Here is a 23,327-nt window from a genome sequence, read left to right as displayed (position 1 = left end):
TCTGCTTTGCAGCCTGGGGGGCCCTTTCTGCAGGGACACGGCCAACTCGTGCTAAACCAGCTTCTCACAGCCTACTTTCATGCATGGCTGTAAAACCAGAAGCCTCCAAGGAACTCTCTTTATTAAAGGAAACTCCCCCCAGAAGCCCGATGGCGGCAGGAGAACTACTTGTACTTCCTCAGCTGTCAGGCTGAGCCATGCAAGTCACAGGTGAAAGCAGTTTCTCTGCTTGTTTCCCAGGGGCCACAGCAGTGGGAAATCAAGAGAGAGCACATTGGCTCTACTTTAGTAACCATTACTGAAGTAGCAGACACAGACAACAGGGACTTTGTGGGCTGGCTGCCCCCAGCTGAACCCTCTTCTGGGTGATGTGGGTCTTGGCTGGGCAAAAAAACCAGCTGGGATTACTCTGGTCACCAGGAGAGGGTGATGAAACCTCCCTGAGAAACCAAAGCGACTTACAAGGAGCAACCCTGAGGTCAGCATCGAAGCCACTGCTGGTTCAGCAGCAGTCCCACAGTCCCATAGCCTGTAGTGTAGGATGCTCAGCACCCCACAGTGCTGAGGGATGCTCCTGGCCACCCCAGGGAGCTCTGGAGCAGCTCCAGCTGCAAGAGCTTTGAGCTGTTGTGCTGCAGAGCACAGCATGACAGCCTGCACACCCTCCTCCCATGTGGTTTCAGGGTAGGCACCCTGTAATGTGCTGCTGACTGATCACAAGTGCACGAGAATGAATCTGTGATGGAAGATACTTATCTAATTACTGAATAATTTGGTCCATGTGCTTATCAGTAATGCCTACAAATATTTCTCGAAAAAGCAGAAGCCCTAATGCCCTCACTACCTGTGATCTACAGCTGTTTAAGGAAAAGTATTACTCAGAACCTCAAATGTAATACATTGTTGATTTACCCAAGCAGGGTCTGACCTTATAAAGGTTTAAAAAGGGAACTTAAATGCATAAAACTAATGAAATTCAAAGTGCATGTTGCCACAGTAATAGGAAGTCAGATGAAAATAAATAGTAAAATAGCACTTTGGGAATACTTTCCAGCTGCAGGTTGAAACCCACTTCTCTGAAGAAAGAATCACACAATAATAATAAAGCAAAGCAATAAGGGAGGGAGCGATCTGCTCTAGACTGAAGAAAAAACTGCTCCTGGCCCTGCAGCAGGCACCTGCCATGGATGTTGTTGGCATGTGTTGCTCCTCCATCGTGAGTTCTGACACCCTTGAGTCCAGATTTGGGGTTTGCCTCCTGATGTCGAAGGCTGCAGAGCTGCTGCCCCATAAAACACAAGGCATCTGTAGCAGATGGAGATTGGAGAGCTCAGCCCCAGACACCAGGAGGAAGTACTGTCAGAAAGCAAAATGCATCTTCTCTCCCTAAATTCAATATTCGTATAAAACCCCCAGCATTTATGTATTAGACACACAGTATCCTAATGGTGTATTAAACAACTCTGAAACAGCATTATTTGAAAAACCTCATGTATATATGGTCAAATAAATACTTGTTTGCAACAGGAGAATGGTTATTCTGCCCAGAAAAGCTGTGGCTAACCCATCCCTGGAAGTGTTCAAGGCCTGGTTGGATGGGGCTTGGAGCAACCTGGTCTAGTGGCAGGTGTCCCTGCCCATGGCAAGGGGTGGAATGAGGTCTGTAAGCTCCCTCCCATCCCAAACCATTCTGTGATTCTATTTCACTGCAGATTTCAAAATTCAGGGCTTTTTCCCCATTTGACATGAAAAAATATTTTTCACCAAGTAGGAATTCTGACTCCATCAAGGAGCTGTCAGCACACAGACAGGTTCACTACATTTCCTACCCAAATCAGTGTGGCCTTCTTGGAAATGCAAAAGCCCATGAGGAACAATACACCAGCTGCTGTTATTTTGCCCTGGAGCATCATTCCTGGCACATAAGACAGAGGAAGGTGGTTGGATGTTCACTGTCTGGCAGGTCAGTGCTGCTCCAGAGATGCTTTCCCAGCCTGGGCTCAAGCTCCCTCCCAGCTCCCTGCACTTTTCCGGGTGCTAAGTAATGCCGGGCACCCCCTCCGTCCCATTCCCAGCAGCAGTTTCACTCCATGCACTTCTACCAACACTGCATTTATTTATTTTATAATTATCCAGGATGCCTCAGCCCCCCTGTGACACAGGCTGGGCTGTCTCTCACTTACACCAGTTGAACATACCGTGAAATTTTAAGACCAGAAGAAATCATCTGGTCTGTCAAATGCAGTAACTCAATCCAGGAGAGATGCCTCAGGAAAGAACATGAGAATAGTCATATGGAATCAAACACAGGCCCACGCTCACTGCATCTTCTGCGAGGATGCTCCAATATTTGTATGACTTGTACCCATCTATGAATCCTTTTTTTTGCTGTTACAAAAGCCCAAACTGCAGCTCAGCCCTTTTTTTTTTAACAGACTTTATTACTGATAGTTAACTAGCACTGGGCTGCTAACCAGTTCCAAAGGAATTCCCCCCAATTCCACAAGAGTGTTTATTAACAATCAAATTGAAATGCCTTAATAAGGCAGGATTTCCCCCGTTTGATGGGGGAGGTATTGATTTTGCACTGCCCTAATTGCTGAATTAGAAATATTGGGCAATACAAAGATCTCTGCAGGGTCCAAACTCAGCAGCGCTCTCCGTTACCAACAGAGTAATAATTTTGTACAACTAAAGAATATCAAGAATTTGACTGAGTGTATTAACAACTATACTGTTGAGCTTTTCATTTATGACATTCTGTCTACGAATGCTTTTTATCACAAGAAGGGCAGGCAGGCAGCTCTACTCACCTGCCCATAATCACTGGGAGGGTGGGCAGCTGGGAAGATGCTGTTTTCTTCCTTCTTAAATTGTTTTTAAATTGAAAAAGAGTGTTTTTCTTCTTGCTTTCTAAAACTCCCTCCATTTTCCAGCACAAAGCTAAGTAAGCACCCACAAATATTAACTCTCAGCTCCATGAAAGAGAGGAGGCAAAGCTGCAAGGTTGCTGCCACAGAGCCCAGAGCTAAAAATCACCCTGGGACATTAATCCATACCCAGCTCTGCCTCTCCATCAGATACTTCTCCTGATTAAAAAGGCCCAGAACTTCCCTTGTTCCACTTGGGAACAGACATGGATATGAAACCAGCCTTTCTATTTAGGGCTGATGCAATGCCCTGGGAGGAGATGGATAAGTACTGGGAGGGAAGAGCTGCCCAAGATGATCAGAAGCATGAACAGCACAAGGAAAACCAAGGGTCAAAGCCATTCACCACAAAACCAAGCTCAGCAGTGTAAGATGTCATAAGCACCTCTGATTTTTAATGCTTGATTTTTCCCTAATGTAAAAATTATGTTTTTCCATTAAAATTACAAAAATTGGGAAGGCTTTAAAAACAAAGTCCTACTTACAGCCAAAACAATTGTTAGACTGTTTGCTGGTTAATATTTAATTTCAGAAAAACATGATTTGTGCTAAGCCAGACTTTTGATGCCACAGCAGCACCAGGGAGAAGATGTCAGCAGCATCAGTGAAGATAAAAGCAATGCAATGACATAGCACTGGTTTACAATTCTGTGCCAGTAAATTGGTACAGCTTTCTTATTTGGGAATTCCCAGGTAAAGTCAGAGTCTGTGGGAGGGAATTGCTCTAATTTAACTCAAGTAGGTTCATCAGTGCCACTAAATTTTACAGGCAAGACTCAGGCTTGGAGCCAGCATCCCAAGAGATGTCAACGGACCCTTTTTCACATGAGGTGCTAACTTGGGAGCAATAACCATCGCAAGGTAAATGCCAACACCATTAATGTCTCTGCCATAAAATCAAGCAATAACGATATTACACAAAATCTACACGCACAGCTGGTAAATCAAGTCTTGTTAACTTGTGTGGAAAAGTTCAAGACACAGCATTGGTTTTCTCCAATTGGAAAAGAACAATCTTTTCTCTTTATTGGTTTTTGTCTAATTTTACATCACCTCCTCGAGCACACTGGCCACATCCATCTGCTCAGCTGCCACCAAACTCTGGCAGTGATCACATCCACAGGAGCTTGGCATTTGTGGTCCGAGTAAATCCTCCAGGAACTGCAGCCCTTCTATGCAACTGAGAAACATGGACTGCATCCCTTCCTCTGCCTGGTGCCGAGGGAAATGGGTCCTTGTTCGCTGGGCAACTGATCTAATTACTGCATTGTAGCAGACAAAAACCACAAAAATAAGTGGCAGTGTCATCGTCCTTTTACAAGCTGCACGCCCTGCTCAGGCTTTCCAAAGAGGAGCAGAGCTTGTCCATGGAAGGGAGCTCCCAGCTTCAAATCCGGATCAAAAATCAGCAAAATGAGGACAAGCAAGTCGTTTCTGTTAGTAGGGGAAAAAAGAGGGAAAACTGGGTAGAAAAAGAGGGAAAATGATTGTTTATCTGCAGTAAAACCAAGGGGATGAGCAACAAACAACTCAAGATAAAGCATGAAAAGAGATGTGAAGAGGCTCACACCCAAAAGAGGGAGGCTGGGCTGAACAACAAGAATTAGAGCTGCTCAGCTACGAGCAGAGATTTGACCTAGTTGGTTTGACTGAAACCTGATGTGAACATCCACATGACTGATTTTAAGAATCACTGAGTACAACCCGTTTAGAAAAAAACCAGGTAGCTAAACAAACAGGCAGTTGTACTCTAGGTCAAAATGGCACTGGGTTTGACTTGGAAAGACATCACTCTGAATGGTTATGGGTTGGCAAAGGAACAGCATGGGATAATATCAAATGTTAGCTGGTATATACTGCCTGTCAGCAAGTCTGACTAGAAAATAGGACAATCCTTCTAATAAATAAACAGAAAAAGAAGTGTCTGATATGGAGGGCCTTTGGTTTCAGCTCCGTGCACTGAAAATCTCACACTAGTGATGCTCATATATACCCAGAGCTTGGGTGTTTTATCGGGGGCAGCTTTGTAGCTCTGAAAGTCCTACATACAACATAGGGAATCCTGTATCAGGCTCTGCTTTGACAAAAAAAACCCCCAGCAGTTACAGAATTAAAAACCAGCACCTGCTTAAATCCAAGCGCCCCTAAATTAATTATACTGATGTCCATGCAGGAAGAGGATCATGCTGGAAATGTGTGTACTGGATGGTTTAAAAACAACGAATGCCACACAGCTGAAATCAAAACAGAAAATACGAAATGGTGACTAGAAACTGTCAGGGAGTATTTTATTAGATGGCAACACAAGCACTCTTGTGAAAGGCCACAGTGTTTAATGACTTGCTTTTGTGAGCAGTGGAAAAACCCTGTTCTCCTGCAGCTTTGTGCTCCAGGGTTGCCTTATCCCTGTCAAATAAGATGCAGCTTCTGTCAGGCATTTTCCGTGTGACTGAGGCATCCCTAATGCGCATCTCCTGATGCTGACAGTGTACTTGAGCTCCTGCTCCAGGCTTCCACCCAATCTGGGTAATCATCCAGGTCCTTAACCTCCACCCTCATACCTGTTCTTATAAGTACAGAGAAATGTGATAATCTTGAGTCCTCTGCCTCGCTGTTACACCCTGCTGGGGCTGGGCTTCAAGGAGGGGCTGCTAGGTAGGCGGTGGCACAAGCCACTGGCAACCAACACACCAGACTAACAACCTTCCCCAGGGGGACAGTGCTGCCATGGGGTGAGCAGTGCTGCATGCAGTGCGCCAGCTTCCTCCTGTGGCCCTGGTTCTGCAGGAGGTAACACACCTAGAGCTGCTGCTGGCTTTTCCCTTCATTTAAAATGCCATCCATGGAAAGGTAACAAGAACCAAGAGATTTCCAGTTTACACAGTTACCACAAACCAGTTATTCTCTGACTTAGCACCATGTCTAGTTCAACCAAGAATCAGCAACAGGAGAACACATCAATGTCACTCTCGCTGCTGCTCTGTCAGGCATGGCTGTTGAGAGGCATCTGCCACCTTATTAGCTGAATCCTCCATACCAGAGAGGGGTTTATGACTGATTTAAGCTCTAAATAAGCATTTACTTGCTTATTTTCATTCCTGCACAATTGCCTTTTTGTAAAGGTTTGTGAATCATTATCATTTGCAGTTGGACTAGATGATCGTTGAAGGCCCTTCCAACTAGAAATATTTCATTTTCTCCCCTATTTTATTCTATTCTGTTCTTTGCCATTCTAATTTTGCTATGTGGCAAGTAAATACTTAATTTGCACCTTACTTGGCCCTGGTTGAGCCAAGAGCAATTTCCTTTAGAGCCCTTTGCAATATAAAACCAGAGCAGTGGCTGTTCCTACCCACCAGCCCAACATCCCCAGACCTCTCCAAAGAACCCCAAGGTCAGATGTCTATTAGACACCCTATACAGACCATAATGAACATCTGCCATTAAATGCAAGACAACTGATCCCTACAGAATCCAGAGCAGCCTCTGTGAACCACCAGACCTGAACTGGAGTCAGGGCAGAGTTTTGCATCTCTCACATGAGCTCTCACAAGCCAGAAGGTCACTGAGTGACCTGCAGACCTCCACATGCTGCTCTGGGGAGCTGCTCTTTCAGCTGCTGATGCCTGAAACATGTGGCCACCGCTGTCAGGATCTTGGCCAAGCCCTTCAGAGCCAAAGGCCAACTGGCCCTCGGCAGGTAATGATCTCAGTCCCATACATATCAAAGAGATCACTTCTCAGATACCTTTACAGGAGCAGGCACTATAAAGGTCCAAAGGTCTGAACAGGGTCTTGTTTTTAAATGATATAATTGTTGCTGAGAACATTAATGATCTTGAACTTCAAAGCATTAAAATCTCGCAGGGATAAGTGCAGTGTCCAATATTCATTCTGCTTCAGCGACAGGGAAAATCTATTTCCTCTGTGATAGCTGAAAACTACATGTAAATCTTCCAGAGACGGAGTAGAGGCCACCGCTTGATCACAATGCCATCAGCTGCATGGCGTGAGAGGAGCCATACAGCTCAATGATGAGAGCCTGGAGAGTGCAGGTGCAGAGCCAGGGCTCCACCATACCTGGGATGAACATGGAGATCCTAGAAAGGCTATAGGGTATCTAATCCCTCTCTGCCTCTCTCTGGGCACTTAGGAGGTATCTGGAAGATCCACAACAAGGAGGAACGTTACCTCATCCTGTGAATGGGTGCAATTGGAAGGTCAGCTTTGGACCTTTGGTGCAGTTGGAAGGTCAGCTTTGGACCTTCAGTGCAGGTGAAGCCTTGGAGTCTTTGGGGAGCCCTGGAGGGACAGGAGGCATCAGTCAACCCAGATACTGGACCTGAGGACACTGCTGAAGGGGAGGATGCTCAGCAGGTCTGGGCTCATTAAGTGCCCCTCGTTAAGCATTAATTCAGGTGATGCTGAGGGTGGCCATGCTGCAGGCTGGACAGGAAAGCGAGCTGCTGCCTGCAGAGCTCCTCTCCTCTCCTCTTTACTGCAGTATTTGGAAGGTCTGCAATGAATGATGAAGAGCTGTGCCACAGAGTTATGGCCCTGCGACCAATACCAAGGAGCACGTAGGGAAATAGCAGCTAAAATGGGGATAAACGTCCCCAGGAGCCACGGAGAGGTGTGGGCTGGAGCCGTCTCTTCAATCTGATTTCCACTCAGCTACTCGATGTGTCGCCTCCATATCCTTCCCTGGTACAACTGATTGCTATGAGCAAGTCATTTATGTGTGTTAAAATTACATAAAAGAGCCATGACAATCTTGAAAATACTGTGGGCAGCAGAAAGGACAAGGATGCTGGGGAGAGTACGGCAGGCAAGGAGCAGCCGCTCCCCTCAGCCTCCATCCACTCACATCTTACATCTGAGCTCCAGCAATTAAAGGGTAGAAGAGCTGATTGCTGCAGTCACGCCTAACTGAAGGCCTTTGTCCCAGGAAAGCCAACACCATGAATTACTGCTCTGTATTTACAAAATGCCAGCAAAGCCGAAAGATAAACCACGGCATGAAGCTAAGGAATTTTTATGGCACACGGCTGGTGAAAGCTTATCTTGCAAATCTATGATTATAACCCACGCCCGCCCTCCTTGAGAGCCTCTCTGATTTTAATTAGCAGCGACACAATTTTTTGTTTAGGTCGTTAACTATTCCCTAAAGCAATGCAGAATGAAACTACCTGCTCTGGACTTAATCCTGAAACAGGAACGGCGCCTGCTCTGAGGAGCCAAACCTGACACACACACTTTCAGTAACAGTGACTGTAATAGACTTGGCTTCAATCTATTTGCAGGACTGGAAAAAACAACACAAATTCACATGATTACTATAATTTTCAGATACAACTGGGGGAAAAAAAAGAGAAAAAGTGAGAAGGTTTGTTGAAAGAAATTAAAAGCAGCAGGTGGAAGGGTAAGAAAGCGAAGTTTCTATGGCACCTGTTAGCAAAACATGCACTGCCAAGAAAAGGTTTAAGACATGGCCATAACACAGCAATATCATTAAACAACCAAGCTACAGGAGTAAAAGGCAATACTTAGTCTGAAAAGTCATCTCAAGTAGGATAGTTGTTAGGATAAAAATCTAGAAAGAAAGGGGGGGAAAAAAAGAAGTAATAGAAGATGAAGAAATAAGGGGAATCCTTCTTATGGGTTAATAACTGATCAGGATTTAGGACACCAAGGATAGAGGCAGATGGTCAGGTTTTCTCAAGTAGAGGTGCAGGATCTTGCCATGGGATAAATGGGATATTCATAAATGGCTTGGGAAGGAGGGGGGGATAAAGAAAGGACAAGTTTGCTGAGCCATACGAATTTATTCAGAGTATTTAAAGCTAAAGCTGAATGCAAAGAGCTGTAGAAGGCTCTCCTGAACTGGATGTCTCGAAACACCACGGTAGGTGAATTCCAAGGTCAAGAAATGCAGAGTAAGGCACAGAGAACAACCATAGCCACACATAGTGATGGGCTGTAAATGAGACACTGATGCTCTGCAAAGAGTTCTGCAAGCCACATTGGACCATTCTCAGAAAACATCAATTTAATGCTCATCAACAAATATAGAACAATCCACCCCAAAAAATACACAATTAAGTTATTTTGGGAAAAATGCATTTTGGAAAGCAATTCAAAGAGAAGAGCAGAGGCAGCCCGTTCCCTTGACTTGCTTCTGGCTTCCTTCCCCACAGAGTGGCACCAAGGTCTGGTTTTGCAATTCTCCCTTTTGCATTCAGGCTTGACTCTGTCCAGGAGCTGGAGGGATTCCTGCAGGTGCTGGCTGGCTGCAGGAAACTAATCCAACATGAGCACCATTTGTCATAGGTGGATAAAAAAGGGGTCAATCCAGGGGTCTAGCTCCACCAGGTCAACATCCCTGGTCACATCCACACCACCCAAGGGTCCCCACACTTCTATGAAACCTCCAGCCACAAGAAGTTGGTATTCAACCATTAAGAAACAGGGGAGACTGCAGGGCCCTTTTTTTGGATGAGTTCCACCCATGCTCCAAAATTAAAAGCTGATGCAAAATATGTATCATTATCCATCTCCATGACAGCTTGAGTCAACCAAACTCGGCCCAGAACAAAGAACAACACTCATTCCAGGCATAAAAAATAGGAAGATCCATCAGAAAGAGAAGTGCTGTTAAAAAAGAGGCAGTAATGACAGACCAGAAAGAAACTAGTTTGTATTTTTAGAAAAATGAAAGAAAAACACAGTTAAAAAGCAATTTCCAGGAGAGGAAATCAGAGTGCCATACTGCAGAGAGACAGGCAGCTCCTGGTGACTGCCCAGCAACCAAAAAATCCTGACTTTGCACCCTCATTTGTCTGAGCCTGAGCAAATAAAACATGAGACCTATTTTTTGTGTGTGTCTGTGAAAAACCATTGCATTTTTATCCGTCCTGCAGTTCGTGTCTTTGCACCTCTACACATTTTGGCTATCTCATAATCGTCCCTTTAACTCTTCCCCAGGCCACTCAGGTCATTAATTCTACGTTTTTGTTGTTGCCTCAGGTTACTACAAGAGCAGATATCCGAGGTGTGGAAGAGCAATCAAGAGAAGATCACTGGGGCAGGGACTGAGGGAACAGCCTGATCCCCCATGATGAGCTCCAAACACAGCACATGTAGAGGGATACGTGGAAAAATGGATGAGCCCACACTTTCCTGTGAGGAGGAGAAACCCGTGTCCAACATGGCCAGATGCCTTTTAACAAAAACTTCATGTCAGGTTGTGTTTCTCAGAAACACTTCTCAGCTGTAGAGGTTTCTCCCTCCCTGACATTCCCCACACCAGCCCAAGGGTCCAATAATGTCTGTTATTGGCGATAAGACAGTGGTTGCAAGTGCCTGATGGGACACTGCTCTGGGGTTGGCACTGGATGGGGTCAGTATCAGTGTTTGTGTGTCTTAGATTTGCACTTTCTTGTTTTCAGAGATTTGAATTGGAATGGCAAACCAAACTCAGAATTACATTTTTATGTGTAAAACTCATTATTCACAACAGAAAAGGTAAAGCAAACCTAAGGAACAATACATTACCAATACTGTCAGAGGCACCATCAACTTCAATATCTCAAGCTGTTTAGTTTAAATGTACTTTTGAAATACGAGAGTCTGAAATTCCCCTGCCAAATTCTTTATAGGATCAAAGGAAAACACTTCTCCAGCGTCTGCAACTCTTTGAGGTGCCTTGTCCCTGCCTGCATTTCCCTGCTGCATGTACCTCAGCCCAGAACACTTGTCCCCAAAAAGATGGAGGCATCTGCATATTTGATGTATCTGTCCTTACAGAACCCTCAGAAGGCTTAGCTTGGCAGAAATGGCAGCAGGTAAAATTTAAGGCTGAGAAGTTTAGTTGGTAAGTGAAGCAGATTTTAGATGTGTTGAGAAGCAGAAGGCACTTTATTCCTGCCCAGAAGAGCTGGTTGGTTTTTGTTTGCATATTTCAAAGAAAAATAAAGGTGTGATAATTTGTCAGCTCAAAGTGTTTGGGCCTATATTTTCACTTAATAATAAATCAAAATGAAATTGGCAATCATGGATATGGGTTGGATGAAACTGAGTTGTACGGCCAAGAGGAATCCTATCCTAATCCATTAACCAGTGCTTAACATCCATTAACAATGCAGGAGGAGGAGAGACTGGAAGATGAGGAAGGCAGATAAAATAAAGCAGAAAAGGAATGCCTAAGGAGACATTTCTTCAGTTTCCTCCCAGAGGGATGTTTCTGGACGCCTTATTTTTGCCAGGTTGAGGTAATCACTGGCATATAATGTAGTGATAGGGATCATCTTTTCCACTCCAACAGGAACTGATGTTCTGTCATAACTGCAGCATATAACCAGTCAAAACCTCATCTAATACAGTGGTAAATGGGCTCTGAAAATCACCACCATCACAAAAGGTTCTATATAATACACTCTGTATAAATGGAAACAACCTGTTTTCCTGGTGTGCTCCCCAGCTACAAGGTTCCCAAGCAAAACATTCACAACTTAGAGACAAGTGGGAAAAGGACGAAGCTTGGATATTTTCACTCCTTGGGACTACAGATCTGCCCTGAATACAAAAGATGGACTAATTTATAGGGATGAGAGCAGCACCCAGCATCACCTCCTCACGTACGCCAGCATCAGGAGTATTTACGGAAAGCTGCCACTGCCGCCTGGCCCCGACACAATGTGCTCCAGCACTATCTGCTCCAGACATCTCACAAGTTCATATTAGAACTGGTGCAGCCCACAGATGTGTTTGAGACTGACAGCAGTTCCCTCACCCTCCCAAGAGCCATTCCCAGCAGAGAAGAGCAGAGAAGATGCAAAAGGGCAGCATTCCAAAGGGCTGCCACCAACGCCCACCCAGAGCGTTGAGAAATCCTACGATGAGTGGGGAAGAGAAACCCAAATTATGGTGGCTTACCATTGGTGGGCAGGAGACAACAAAGCTGATGATGCATCTGAGAGGAAATACGGGAAAAATCTGCACACTTGAAGGACAACACGGGGTTCTTTGTGTCCTACTGCTGGTCCTACAATGACTATGTTAATGGGTCTCAAACCTGGAACCCCACGAGTCTCAGACTGGAAATCAAAAACACAACAGAAGTTCATAGAATCATGGAATGATTTGGGTTAGAAGGGACCTTAATGACCATTTCATTCCAACCCCCCTGCCATGGGCAGGGACACCTGCCACTAGACCAGGTTGCTCCAAGCCCCATCCAGCGTGGCCCTGAACACTTCCAGGGATGGGGCCGCCACAGCTTCTCTGGCAAGTTACCGCAGATGAACTACTGAAGTAGCCTACAGCAAAATTAAAAGGGAAAAAATTACATTTACTCCTTCCTGTCAACTCGGAGGTTGTTGCTGAGCACGATGAGAACAGTTCAGGCTGTGACCACCTCGGGTGTTTAAGCCAAGCAGACCAAACCCAGCCTACCAAGGCAACAGGCACTGGCACTACAGTGCCCAGCTGCAGTACAGCCCTACCTGCAAAGGCTGCAAACCAGCAGGGTTAACTCTGCCAGTTAACTGGGAGGTTAGTGTTTAAAAAAAAAAAAAAAAAAAAAAAGAGAGAAAAAACCCAACCAAACAACAGTTTGTCTCCCTAAGAAGATTAATAGGTGCATTTAAAGAAATCAGGCTGTAGGCTTAATGAGAGAGAGGCAGCAAAATCCTAAATGTGAGACCTCCTACAGTTTTTCAGTCCAGCTGTACAACCAAATAATAGTTTATGTAACTAGGATTGAAACAAAATAAATTAAAAGTAATTTTATGTTTCATCAAAAGAAAAAGTACAGTTCGGAGTCAACGTGGAAAAAGATCTAGTTCAGCCCTGCATTCTCCCCAGCCTTTCATAAGCTTTGTATTATCAGCTGATTTGGGTTTTTTTTACAAGAGAAAGGCAAATTACCAAGTCCCTTAAGAACTTATTATACATTTCCAATTTTCAACTATTCCTATTTTATAACGCATAAATTCACATATCTATAAGTGAAATGTTTTCTTTAGAAGATGAAAGAAAAAAAAAAAAACATGCTGTTTTTCCTAGGCTGCAATCTGTTTTTTGGTTAAATAATAAAAAAAAAAAGGGTGGTTAACAGCTACAACATGTCAATCTTTGAAAGTAATTCCTACGCACAACTTCATCCTTTTGCAGACATTAAATATGGCAAAATCTTTTCATACTCCTCTTGTCTAGACTGTTGAAGGAAGGGAACGAGCTACCAACAGACTCTTTCTTCTACTGGGAAGCCCATGGCAAACCCATTTGTGTCTCAGGTGGGGTGTTGAGAGGGCCAAGCCCCTCTGGATTCATTTAACAGCTGAAGAAGACACGTCTCACATTGACTTCATACCCACATACAACTTCCAAGGATGGAGTACCCCAAGAAGAAGCATCCTGAGACCATGCCAGAAGAGGTTGCATACTCCAAGCATCTCCTAACAGAGCTAAAAATCCATAAATAAAGACAAATTTCAAAACAAATCTCCCTATTCACGATGCTACCACCCTCAGGACTGGTCCTGCAAAGGGATGTTCACTGGAACCAGGCTCTGAGCCTCTCAGCAGTTGGAGAAGCACGCGAGCCCCCAAGGCCAGGAAAGACTCAAGACAGGCTAGAAAGCAATATTCCACTGCTATGCAAGGAAACAGAGAAAAAACGTTCAGGGGCTGCTCTCAGCTATTGACATCTGGCCTCTGCAAGTGTCTCTGCCCTGTATGGCTTCCAGCACTCTGGGCTGGATGGAGGAGGGTCTGCCAGCCTCAGACACCCCGTCTGAAACACGGGATTTTGTAACAACTGCACCAAATGACATTTTGATTCATGGTGATTTTTCTTCTAGGCCCTTCAGAGGAGCTGTCAAATCCTCATCTGAAAGCTATTCAGCGTGGAAAACTGCTTTGTCATGTCTGAGAGCCTGTGGTCCCTGTCAGGTCCAGGAACCAAGTGAAGAACGGTTAGTCACACATGCCCAAAAACCCTCAAAATTCAGCAATGTTTCTCAAGCAGCACGGATGCGTTTTCTATGCAGCATCTGCTTGCTTTAAGTTTAGTTATAGGTATCAGAAAAGGAAGAAACCCTCCAAGAGGACAGGAGATGCTCTTCTCATGAGGACCTATACATGACCAGAGAAGAGGTCCAGGTGGCTCTAAGGTCTCCCTGGAACCTTTTCTTCTCCAGACTGAACCCCAGCTCTCTCAGCCTGCCTCCATAAGAGAAGAGTGACTCATTTAAGATCTTAGTCATTACCTCGTTAGTGGTAGCGTGATGGGGTCTCTAATGGTGTCTATCAGGTAATGGCCCAGAGGTTTCCCTCAGCCCTGTGCTTCCACCTTTTCCCAAGAGTACCTTGTACACCCCATCACAGTCACTTAGTTCTTGGACAACCATGCGCACCTCAGGGAGCACTAACAGTCTTCACATGGAGATGTTCATCTTGTTGCTCTAGGGAGAAGGTGTAAAGGCTTTTCATTCCTGTTCTAAGGACAAGAGAGAGGTCTGGGAACAGTCTGGGCAGGAGAGGGGTTTGTGTTGTAGCTCCTCTTAGAAGATGCCTAACGCACTCTACCGCATTAGAGATATGCACATTTTTCTTCTATAGACAATGACCTAGAAACACAACTAAATCATTTTTGAAAAAAGAGAATGCACCAAGCTATTTAATCACATCTTCAGGGGGGAATGAAGCCAGTAAGAACAGCTAATCTGCTGCTCATCACAGGAACTATAGTTTTGGACTGAGGGAGACTTTGTATTTTCAGAGGCAAGGATTTTATTTAAACCTTCTGTGATCATATATCCCATTATAACCTCTGGTAAAATGCTTCTACACTTATTTATGCTCACTGTTAACATACACTTCATTAACATTTGGCTAGCATGGGCCTCTGAACTGCAGAGGTGTGCCTCTGCTAGCCATCATAACCATCTCTACCACCCAGTGCCAGCAGCCAGGCCAGAGGGCATGTTCCCTCCTCATCTCCAGCCAAACCATGGCACTTAAACAAATAATAAGAGAAAACAAAATAAAAATTGCATTCAGAGGTGCGTTCCTTGACTTGTCTATGGGGAGCTCAAGGTGGGCAGGGAGCTGCTGTCTCCTGCCCTTGCAACCCACTGTCCCCAGTCTGTTAACGGGGCTGAGGTCTCTCTCCAATGTCAAACACACACTAGGAAAGCTACAAGAGGCCACAAGTGAGCAAGACACCACCCATCAGTGTAGTTAAGTCATCTCTGGTATTAAACACAAGCAGAGCACCTCACGAACATGCCTTCCAGTAAAGCACAGGCCAGCATTAATAGGGTCCAGCGATGCTGCTCGCTCTTGCAGGCTCCTAAATAGCACGTTGCAGGCACTGGGTGCTCTCAGCAAGGAGCCAGTTCAGTGCATTCATAAAAACTTTCCAGCATCAGTGACATGAAAAGAGGTATGACGTGCTCAGCAATGACTGACAGGCTGCACAGCAGCACCTTGGGGTCACGCCGGAGCTTAGAACGGCCAGGCATGAAAAAAGACAAAAAAACTTGTTTGTAGGAATAGTCGTGCTCATAGACTGATACAAAAATAACAAATCTGTCATTCAAACAGACATCTGAAAACACAGTGATGGCTCAACAGCGACTATCTCAAATTCAAGAAGAAAATAACAGTTTACAATGTGTGGGACCAGGATGACCATCAGCACTTGCTGTCACTCATTAGCCAAAAAAAACCCCAAGGAACATCCTGGAGCAGCGGCACTCAACAGCGAAGTTGACGGGATAATCTTATTGCCACATTTAGTGAAAAACCAAACGCCTTTGCCATTAAATCATTTCACCCTACTGAGCTACCTGTTCTTGGGAAGCACTCTTTGCACCCTGACTGCCTGTCCCATCCTTCCCAAGGGGCACCTTATACGGTAGGAAATTAGCCTGATATTGGAAAAGGATTGCTGGAAAAACACCCTCGGCCAGCCATCGTGCCAGCCCCAGCCGGGGAAGTGGTGAAGACGGCTGTGCAGAGAGGCTGTGTGGCAGGCAGGCTGTGGTGTTCTGCCAGTCCAGATGCACATCAAGTATTCCCCAGACTCATTTAAACTGCAGGAATATGCCACAGCACTGACTATCTGTTTGCACTGAATTGGAAACATGATGGGAAACATCAAATATGTGCTTGATTCACACAGCAGAGAAAAGAAACAGCTTTATTGCAGCATGCTGGAGAAGCAGAAGTGGAGAGGCAGAAGCCAGCCCAACATGAGCAACAATGTGGAGGAATCCACCAGCCCCAATGGATGTGATCACTTGAGCTGCAGCTCCACTGCTGAGCATCAGCAGAAGAATCAGGATGGTTTGGCTTGGAAGGGACCCTAAAGATCACCTAGTTCCAATCCCCGGCCATGGGCAGGAACACCTTCCGCGAGAAAGCTGACCATCAGCACTCAGATTTCCAGTGCAAAGGAAGCAGCCCTGCCATAGCTTCAAATTGTACCAGAAGCAGCCAAGGACTCCTCCAACTTTTCAACCAGCACAAGCCAACAGAGCAAAGGACATCAATCCTCCCAAATTCTTCTACATCCTTTCTGAACAGAAGTGGACACTGCAGGGACATCCCCAGGAGCCTCTCACCCAGCAAAAGCGATGGCTAAAGATCCATGCCCACAACAAACCAGCCAGGCTGGTTCCAGCAGTGAGAAACCCTGACCTGTGATGCAGATTGCAAATCTGTGTATTTGTTTTGGAAATAAAGGCATTAATAATTGATGCCAAACACTGTGAATATTGATGAGCGCATTCCCAGAAGAGGTTTTGGAGTTACTTAAGCACCCAGAATTGTGCCGTCTGGATTCGATGGCCTAATGGCTGCTGTCAGAGCAATCACAAGTAGGCAAAGCACCGTGTCACAGCCAGCACTGCCTGCCCATCACAAGGGGGAAGATGAATTGAAGCCCAATGGGCTATTTAACACCACAAGTATTTTGACTTGATCCATCATGTACGCTATTTTCTACTCCTTTTACTTTTTGATGAGCTCAAAACATTGTGTATCCGTTCTTCCCCTCCTCACTTAAACCCAGCCCCACCTCCCTCCTGACCCTCCAAATGTCTTGCAGCAAATAAACTAATGCTCAATGAGTGCAGAAGCATGGCAGGAAAAAACTATTTTAATGTTTGAGGAAATTCCCAGCAGTGCCTCTGATAGTGATGCCTCTGCCCCATCCTGTACAGGGCTCAGAGCCTTTGGGGAGAGCAGAGCATGGAAATGAGGATGGAGCTGGCTCTCCAGGTGAGCATGAGCCCTCTCTGCAGCCTGACTTCCCATCACATAGTCTGGTTTTATTCCTAGCACAGTCATATGAAAATGGACATCGACTGCTCATTTCTGCAAGCTTGGGAAAAGTGCCCATTTAAAAATAAATAGGCGAAGTTGCTTTTTTTAAAAAAATTATCTTTATGTATAAACTTCTTATCTCTCATTCTGATGGTACTTATGGCAAGCAAACAAGCATACGCAAGTGAGCTACCAAGAGGGTAGAAGGGAGCATCCAAACTGCACTGGTTTGTCCAAAGTTCCTCTGATTTAAAGGGCTCTTTCTTTCTGTTCTGTTTATCCTGTACTCTTCCCTATCACCAGATTTTTTACGTCAAGCTCCACCACCTGCCAAACAGAGCAATGCTGAATGTACAACAGGGTAAACAGGATCAGCACTTGCCTTGCCTTTGTTCCAAGCCAAGAGAAGGCTCTGGGGGAGCTCAAAGCCCATGCCAAAGGTGCTACCACGGCAGTACTGCAAACATTCCTTCTTGGCCACTTCAAGACCTTCAGCTCACAGCAAGCCTACCTTGAAGCTTAAGAAATACTGGGGTACGACCCACAGTGTGGAAAACAAAGGTCCTGGCATCTCTGCTATTGTGCCATGGGAGCAAGCTCCCGTCCGGCCTTGCAGCCTGCAGCCAGCCTGGCTGCTTGCAATGTGCATCTCCCAGCTCCAGAGAAACAGTGGTGCTGAAAGCACTGCTGCTCCCACAGACAGTCTCTGAATTTGTGGCCGGTCCTCAATGCTTCCCAGGAGACCACCCCTCTTCCATCCTTCAGTCTGAGCTCATACATCCAGGTGTCAAAAAGAGCCTTTTACAAGCTCCACAGCTGAGCAGCAGAGAGACTGAAAATCTGAATGAATCCAGCATAAATCAGGCACAAATACAATCAGAAGCAGCAACAAAGTCTCTCTGCAGGTTACCTGGAAAACCAGCCATCTAAAGCACTGTGCCCCGAGCTACAGTTCTGAACTTGGGATCATCCCTGCTCTGCCATCCAAGCCTTTTTTATCCATCCATCAAGCTGCACCGTGAAATGAGCTTGTCCCTTCTGCTTAGTGGGTCTCTCTGGAGGAACAGACCAGGACTTTTCCAGGCACTGGAAAGCTTTCTGTCCAAGTGCATCAGCAACCAGTCTGGGTTCCTTTGGTCCTACAGGTTAATGATGCTCCAGCTTTTCACCTCCTTTCAGGCTACAGAGGCTCTGTTTGTCCGAGCAGACCAGCAGCAACCCTTCCCTCCCTCCTCTGATCCAATCTCTCCTTGCTGGAGTACCAGAGTAGGGCACAGCTGCCCCAGGTGAGATTCCAGCAGCACCTTGCACAAGGGTGAGGTCTACACTGAAAACACCTTGCCTGATGTAACCCTGCACCATGTTGGCCTTTTCCAGAGCTGCATCCTGCTGGCAGAGCCGAACTGCCCCAGGGCTGAGCCCTGTTCCCAGCTTCCCTCCAACCTCTGGGTCCCCTGTGCCTTGCCAAAGCATGCAAGCAGGAAATCAAAGTTTATAAATAGTGGTAGATGTTGCAGCCTGGTGAGAAGATGCTACTTCTGTGGGATGGTTTCTGTTCTCCAAAGTCTCTTCATAGTGTATGCACAGCTCCTTAGAAACTGTTATTATGGATTTAAACACAAGACCCCGAAATCCAGGGTACTCCCTATAAGGTATTCAGACTATTTCTCTGGGTAACACAAAGCAAACTGTGAGAAATGACACAGAAAAGTCACACTACTATAGTTTTCACTGGCTGGCATGTGGATTTACGTTACTTAATTCAGAGAAAAGAAATAATTGCTCTGATATTGAGAGAAACTCACTTTCTCTGGTCGCTTGGGATTTCTGGAGCAGCACCTTTTGCACTGCACACTCACTGCTCGGCCAGCACATCCTGTGCTCTGCTGAACCTTTCACAACATATGGTCTGTCTTATGTGCCCACTCCTGCACCTCATAAAAGCGACTTTCTCCTCGAGGCCTGATTTCCCTTCGTTGCCACTTTGCTATCTTGAATTAAAATCCCTGAGTGTCATCTCAGCCCCCCACGCCCCTCCCACGCTTAGGTTTTAAATACTGGCATAGCTCAGCATCGTCCCCATCCTACTGCTGCTCCACGGCACGGCCCTGCTTGGCCCACCTCTTTAATTGCGTTAATTAATTGCAAGGGAGGGCAGCTCCACAGCAGCAGCTTCCCAGGAGGCACAGGAGCATCAGCTCAGTGTGCGAGGGCTGGAGCATGGCCGGAAAAAACAACTTGGTGTTTCTGGCAGGAGAGGAGTGTGGATGGCCAGTGCTGCAGACTGTACTCCTTCATCCACCAGCCCCATGTGCTCCAGGATCCTAAAAGCCCCTGGAACCCCTCGTGCTGCACAACAGACCGTGGGCTGTAATGGGGGAGGAGTGCCAAAATTGGACAGAGACAGCAGACCTGCATGGCTGTCTCAGCTCCTCTCATTACAGTAGCCTAAACAGCCCCGCAGGTATTTAATTTTAAATTGTTCAAGCAGCTACAAACAACTCCTCACTGGCAGAATCCAAAGTATAGGGGCTGTGACTCTCTAGCAAGGGAAACTGAGAAAAACGTAAAGGAAAACGAGCACAATTTCACTCAGAAGTATTTTTTTCACACTCCCTGTGTGAAAGCTCACAGGGATCTTACAGACAGAAGCCTGCCCGCAGGTTGGCTGCCCTGTAGCATCCCTGAATCCCGCTGGATGTTACGGTGCCGCCTGTGAGCAGCGATTGCAGCCCAGCAAGACGGAGCCCACTGCCAGGCGAGACTGCAGCCTCCCGCTCAGGCTCCTGCCTGGATTCTCCCTGTTGGAAGCAACACGACTAGCAAGACCAGCAGCGCTCATCACTGCCCAGGTGAGGCGAAGAGCCCAGAATGCCACTGCCTCAGCCACATACTGAGGGCAAACCGCCTGCCAAGTCCCCCGCATCCCTCTGTGCAACTTTCTGCTCCTTGCCTTTATTTTTTCAGATAGGATGATGTTTTGGGATTGGCTATTTTTTTAAAAAGAAACACCTCTTATCCCACACTTGCTTCCAAAGTATTTCCCTCCCAGCTGGCACTGCTTAGCAGAAGGATAACAGCTCGGTGCAGTTCCCTGCGAGGTTTTGCACCGATGACTCCTGGCAGGGCTGCACGTCCCTCTTGTTACGTAACGACCTTTCCCGTTTGGTGCCGTCTCCACTTGGGGTGGCCACGTTTGGGAGTGGTCACATCTGGGGTACTCACACGCCCCAGTGCTCTCAGCCGTGTGCTGCCAAGCACCATCCCCCCATCCTGCCCAGACTCACCAACCCTGAACCACATCCTTCTCTTCTGCTTATGCCTCTCCCCTTACTGCTGGACCTCTGCCCACCGGGCAGCACCCCGCTTTCTCCTGCCTCCCAAACACTACACTCCTCCGCAGGCACTCCATCCCTCTCCCACATCCAGCCCCAAACCGCACCCTTGCTCTCCGCAGTACCCATGGGTGTCCCGGAGCTGCCAGCTCCCCTGGGGCTGCACCCTCCAGCAGCAATCTGCCTCGCGTACCTCCATCACCTCTCTGAGCCCCACTACACCTCTCTCACCTGCCTTCTCCCTGTTGCCCACACTCCACAGCCGCACCAGCTCTCCCCTGGCTCGCACTCCGTGCAGACTCCTGTCTCACCGGCCTGCGTTCTTCTGCAGGTGCCCCACAGACCTGCACCCCACGGCACCTCCCGCCCGCGTGCCCCCCAGACACCCCTGCACCCACCACACCTGCACCCATCACACCTCTGCGCCGCACCCCGGCACCTCTGACCCCTGCACCCGACAGCCCTGCACCTGCTGCCAGCCTGCCCCCACACAGACCCGCACCCACCGCCCCCTACGCACCTGTGCCCACACCCCCACCCAGCCGTGTCCTGCGCCCTGACAGCCCCCACAGCCCCCCGCAGCTCCGGAGCCCGCGCCCGACCCCGCGCCCAGCACCGGTCCCCGCCCCGCGCTCTGACCTGGGCCCGGCGGCGGGCGGGAGCTGTCCGCCGCCGCCCGGTGCTGAAGGCGGCTTGGCGGCGGCGGCGGCGGGCGGCGGCGGGGCCCCTGCGGCGGCGGCGGCGGCGGGCGGCAGCTGCCCGTCGTCGCCGCCGCCCTCCAGGCTGGCCTCGTTGCCCATGTCGGGCCGGGCGGGACCGGGACCGGGGCCGCTCCCTCAGCGCAGCGCCGCCCCCGCCGCCGCCATCAGCGCCTCGCCGCCATCGCCACCCGCCCGCGCCGCCGCGCGCATGCGCCACCCCCGCGCCCGCTCGCGCCGCGGGCACGCGCGCGTTCGCCCGACCAATCGCCGCCCGCCCGCCAGGGCCCCGCCGGCACGTGCCCCCAGGCCCCGCCCCGCCCCGCCCGCCGGCCAATCGGCGCCGCGCAGAGCCAGAGCTCGCGCCCGCCAGGCGGCGCCACGCCAGCTCCCGCGCTGGCCGTCAATGAGGGGGCCGTGTTCCGTGACGTCACGCCCCGGCGGCCAATGGGCGCGCAGCACTGCATGAGGTTACACCGAACAGCCAATGAGCACCCACGCACCCATGAGGTCATGGGGTGCTGCACGATGTCACACACCACCGACCAATGAGAGGTCCCCTCCTCCATGAAGTCATGTGCTGCTCCTGGAAGTCACAGCCTGATAACCAATTAGCACCCACCTCCCCCGTGATGTCATGGGCTGTCCAATAACATCACACCCTGCCAGCCAAAGAGTGTCTTGCACGCTTGTGAGGTCATGCACTGCCTTGTGATGTCACACTCTGCCAGTCAATGATTGTCCTGCTCCCTGTAAGGTCGCAGGCAGCCCTGCATCGTCACATGCTCCTGTCCAACGAGCACGCTGCTACCTCATGAGAGCATGGGCTAGCCCAGGCAGTCGCTCTCAGCCAGACAATGAGCACACGCCTCTCCCTGTGAGAGCACAGGCTCTCTGGTGAGGCGATGCAGCCTCAGCTAATAACCACCCCATCCCTCCCATGGTCACCCAGTGACCATCACTGCTCTTCCATGACATCACAGGGCTGAACCAATGGGCTCACACGCTCTCCCTAAGCTCCAGGCTCAGCCAACCAGATCCCCCTCTTCCCATGAAGTCACGCAGCACTCAGCCAATGGCCACGCTCTCTCTGTGTGAGGTCAGAGGCTGCCCATGGCGTCAGAGGGCAGCGGTGCCTGTGGGAGTGCGCCCAGCACCGCCGGGGCTCCCTCCTGCCACCTGCCGTTAATGAGGGGCGGTAATTAACGGGGCCACCGCCGGTCCCCTGCTGCCACCCTGCGGCCCGGAATCCCCCTCGGGGGGACCCCAGCGGGGACCAAAAATTGCCCCCGGGAGCGCCAGCCCCGCCGGAGCCGAGATCCGACACAGCCCGGGTAGTGCTGGCGGCTGCTTTTCATGGGCTGTGAGTCAACACACACACTAAATCCTAAAATAAACGTGAAACTGGGTCCAGCCTCACCTCGGAGTGCACCGAAATAGCAACTGGCTCCAACAAGCCCCAGGAACAAGGGATCGCAGCCCCTTCCCCGCCCCTTCTGTATCCCCCAGCCCAGGGAAGGGGCAGCTGGTGCTGGAGGTCACTGCTGTAACCCTGAGGAGCAGGTGTGGGGTGCGAAAGGTGTAATACAGGAGGAAGAGAGCTTTGGAGGAACTGAAAGCACTGAGCAAGAGAATAAAACAGCTTCAGTTCTGGGCAGGGGCAACAGACGTGCAATAAACCAAAACAAAACTACATCAGAAACAACCCAGCAGCAACAAGTCCATGGGAAGTAAGATTGCAGGAGTGGATGAAATGAACCAGGATGGAGCAGGGGGCCAGGACACACAAAAAAAAAGTTCGGTTTGTTTGGATTTTTTCCTGAGGTGATGTGTCTACCCACACACCGGAGACTCAAAACATCCACTTTAAACGTGCAGAGGTTGGAGCAGCTGCCAGCAACAGCACTGGTGCAGCTAGTGCTCAGCCAAGGTGCTCAAACTTCAGTTTAAACCTGACATCATGTCAAAACGTAGCCCCAAAACCCCTTCTCAACACCTCCACTGCAGGCTGGGATCTCTTCTCCCTTTAC

At 48.3% G+C, this 23,327-nt stretch overlaps 1 protein-coding gene across 2 annotated transcripts in view; it reads right to left on the bottom strand.

The window, feature by feature from the left end:
- Nucleotides 1-21,458, bottom strand: part of BSN (bassoon presynaptic cytomatrix protein) — an 88,007-nt gene extending 66,549 nt beyond the window's left edge. For both annotated transcript variants that reach the window (XM_048315325.1, XM_048315326.1), the window contains exon 1: nt 21,239-21,458. In XM_048315325.1, coding sequence (XP_048171282.1) covers nt 21,239-21,399 — 161 coding nt within the window. In that variant the 5' untranslated portion in view covers nt 21,400-21,458. The remainder of the gene's footprint in view (nt 1-21,238) is intronic.
- Nucleotides 21,459-23,327: the final 1,869 nt, after the last annotated feature.

The sequence above is a fragment of the Corvus hawaiiensis genome, chromosome 11 (assembly GCF_020740725.1).
Source record: "Corvus hawaiiensis isolate bCorHaw1 chromosome 11, bCorHaw1.pri.cur, whole genome shotgun sequence".
NCBI lineage: Eukaryota > Metazoa > Chordata > Aves > Passeriformes > Corvidae > Corvus > Corvus hawaiiensis.
This window is presented reverse-complemented; position numbering and strand designations above follow the sequence as displayed.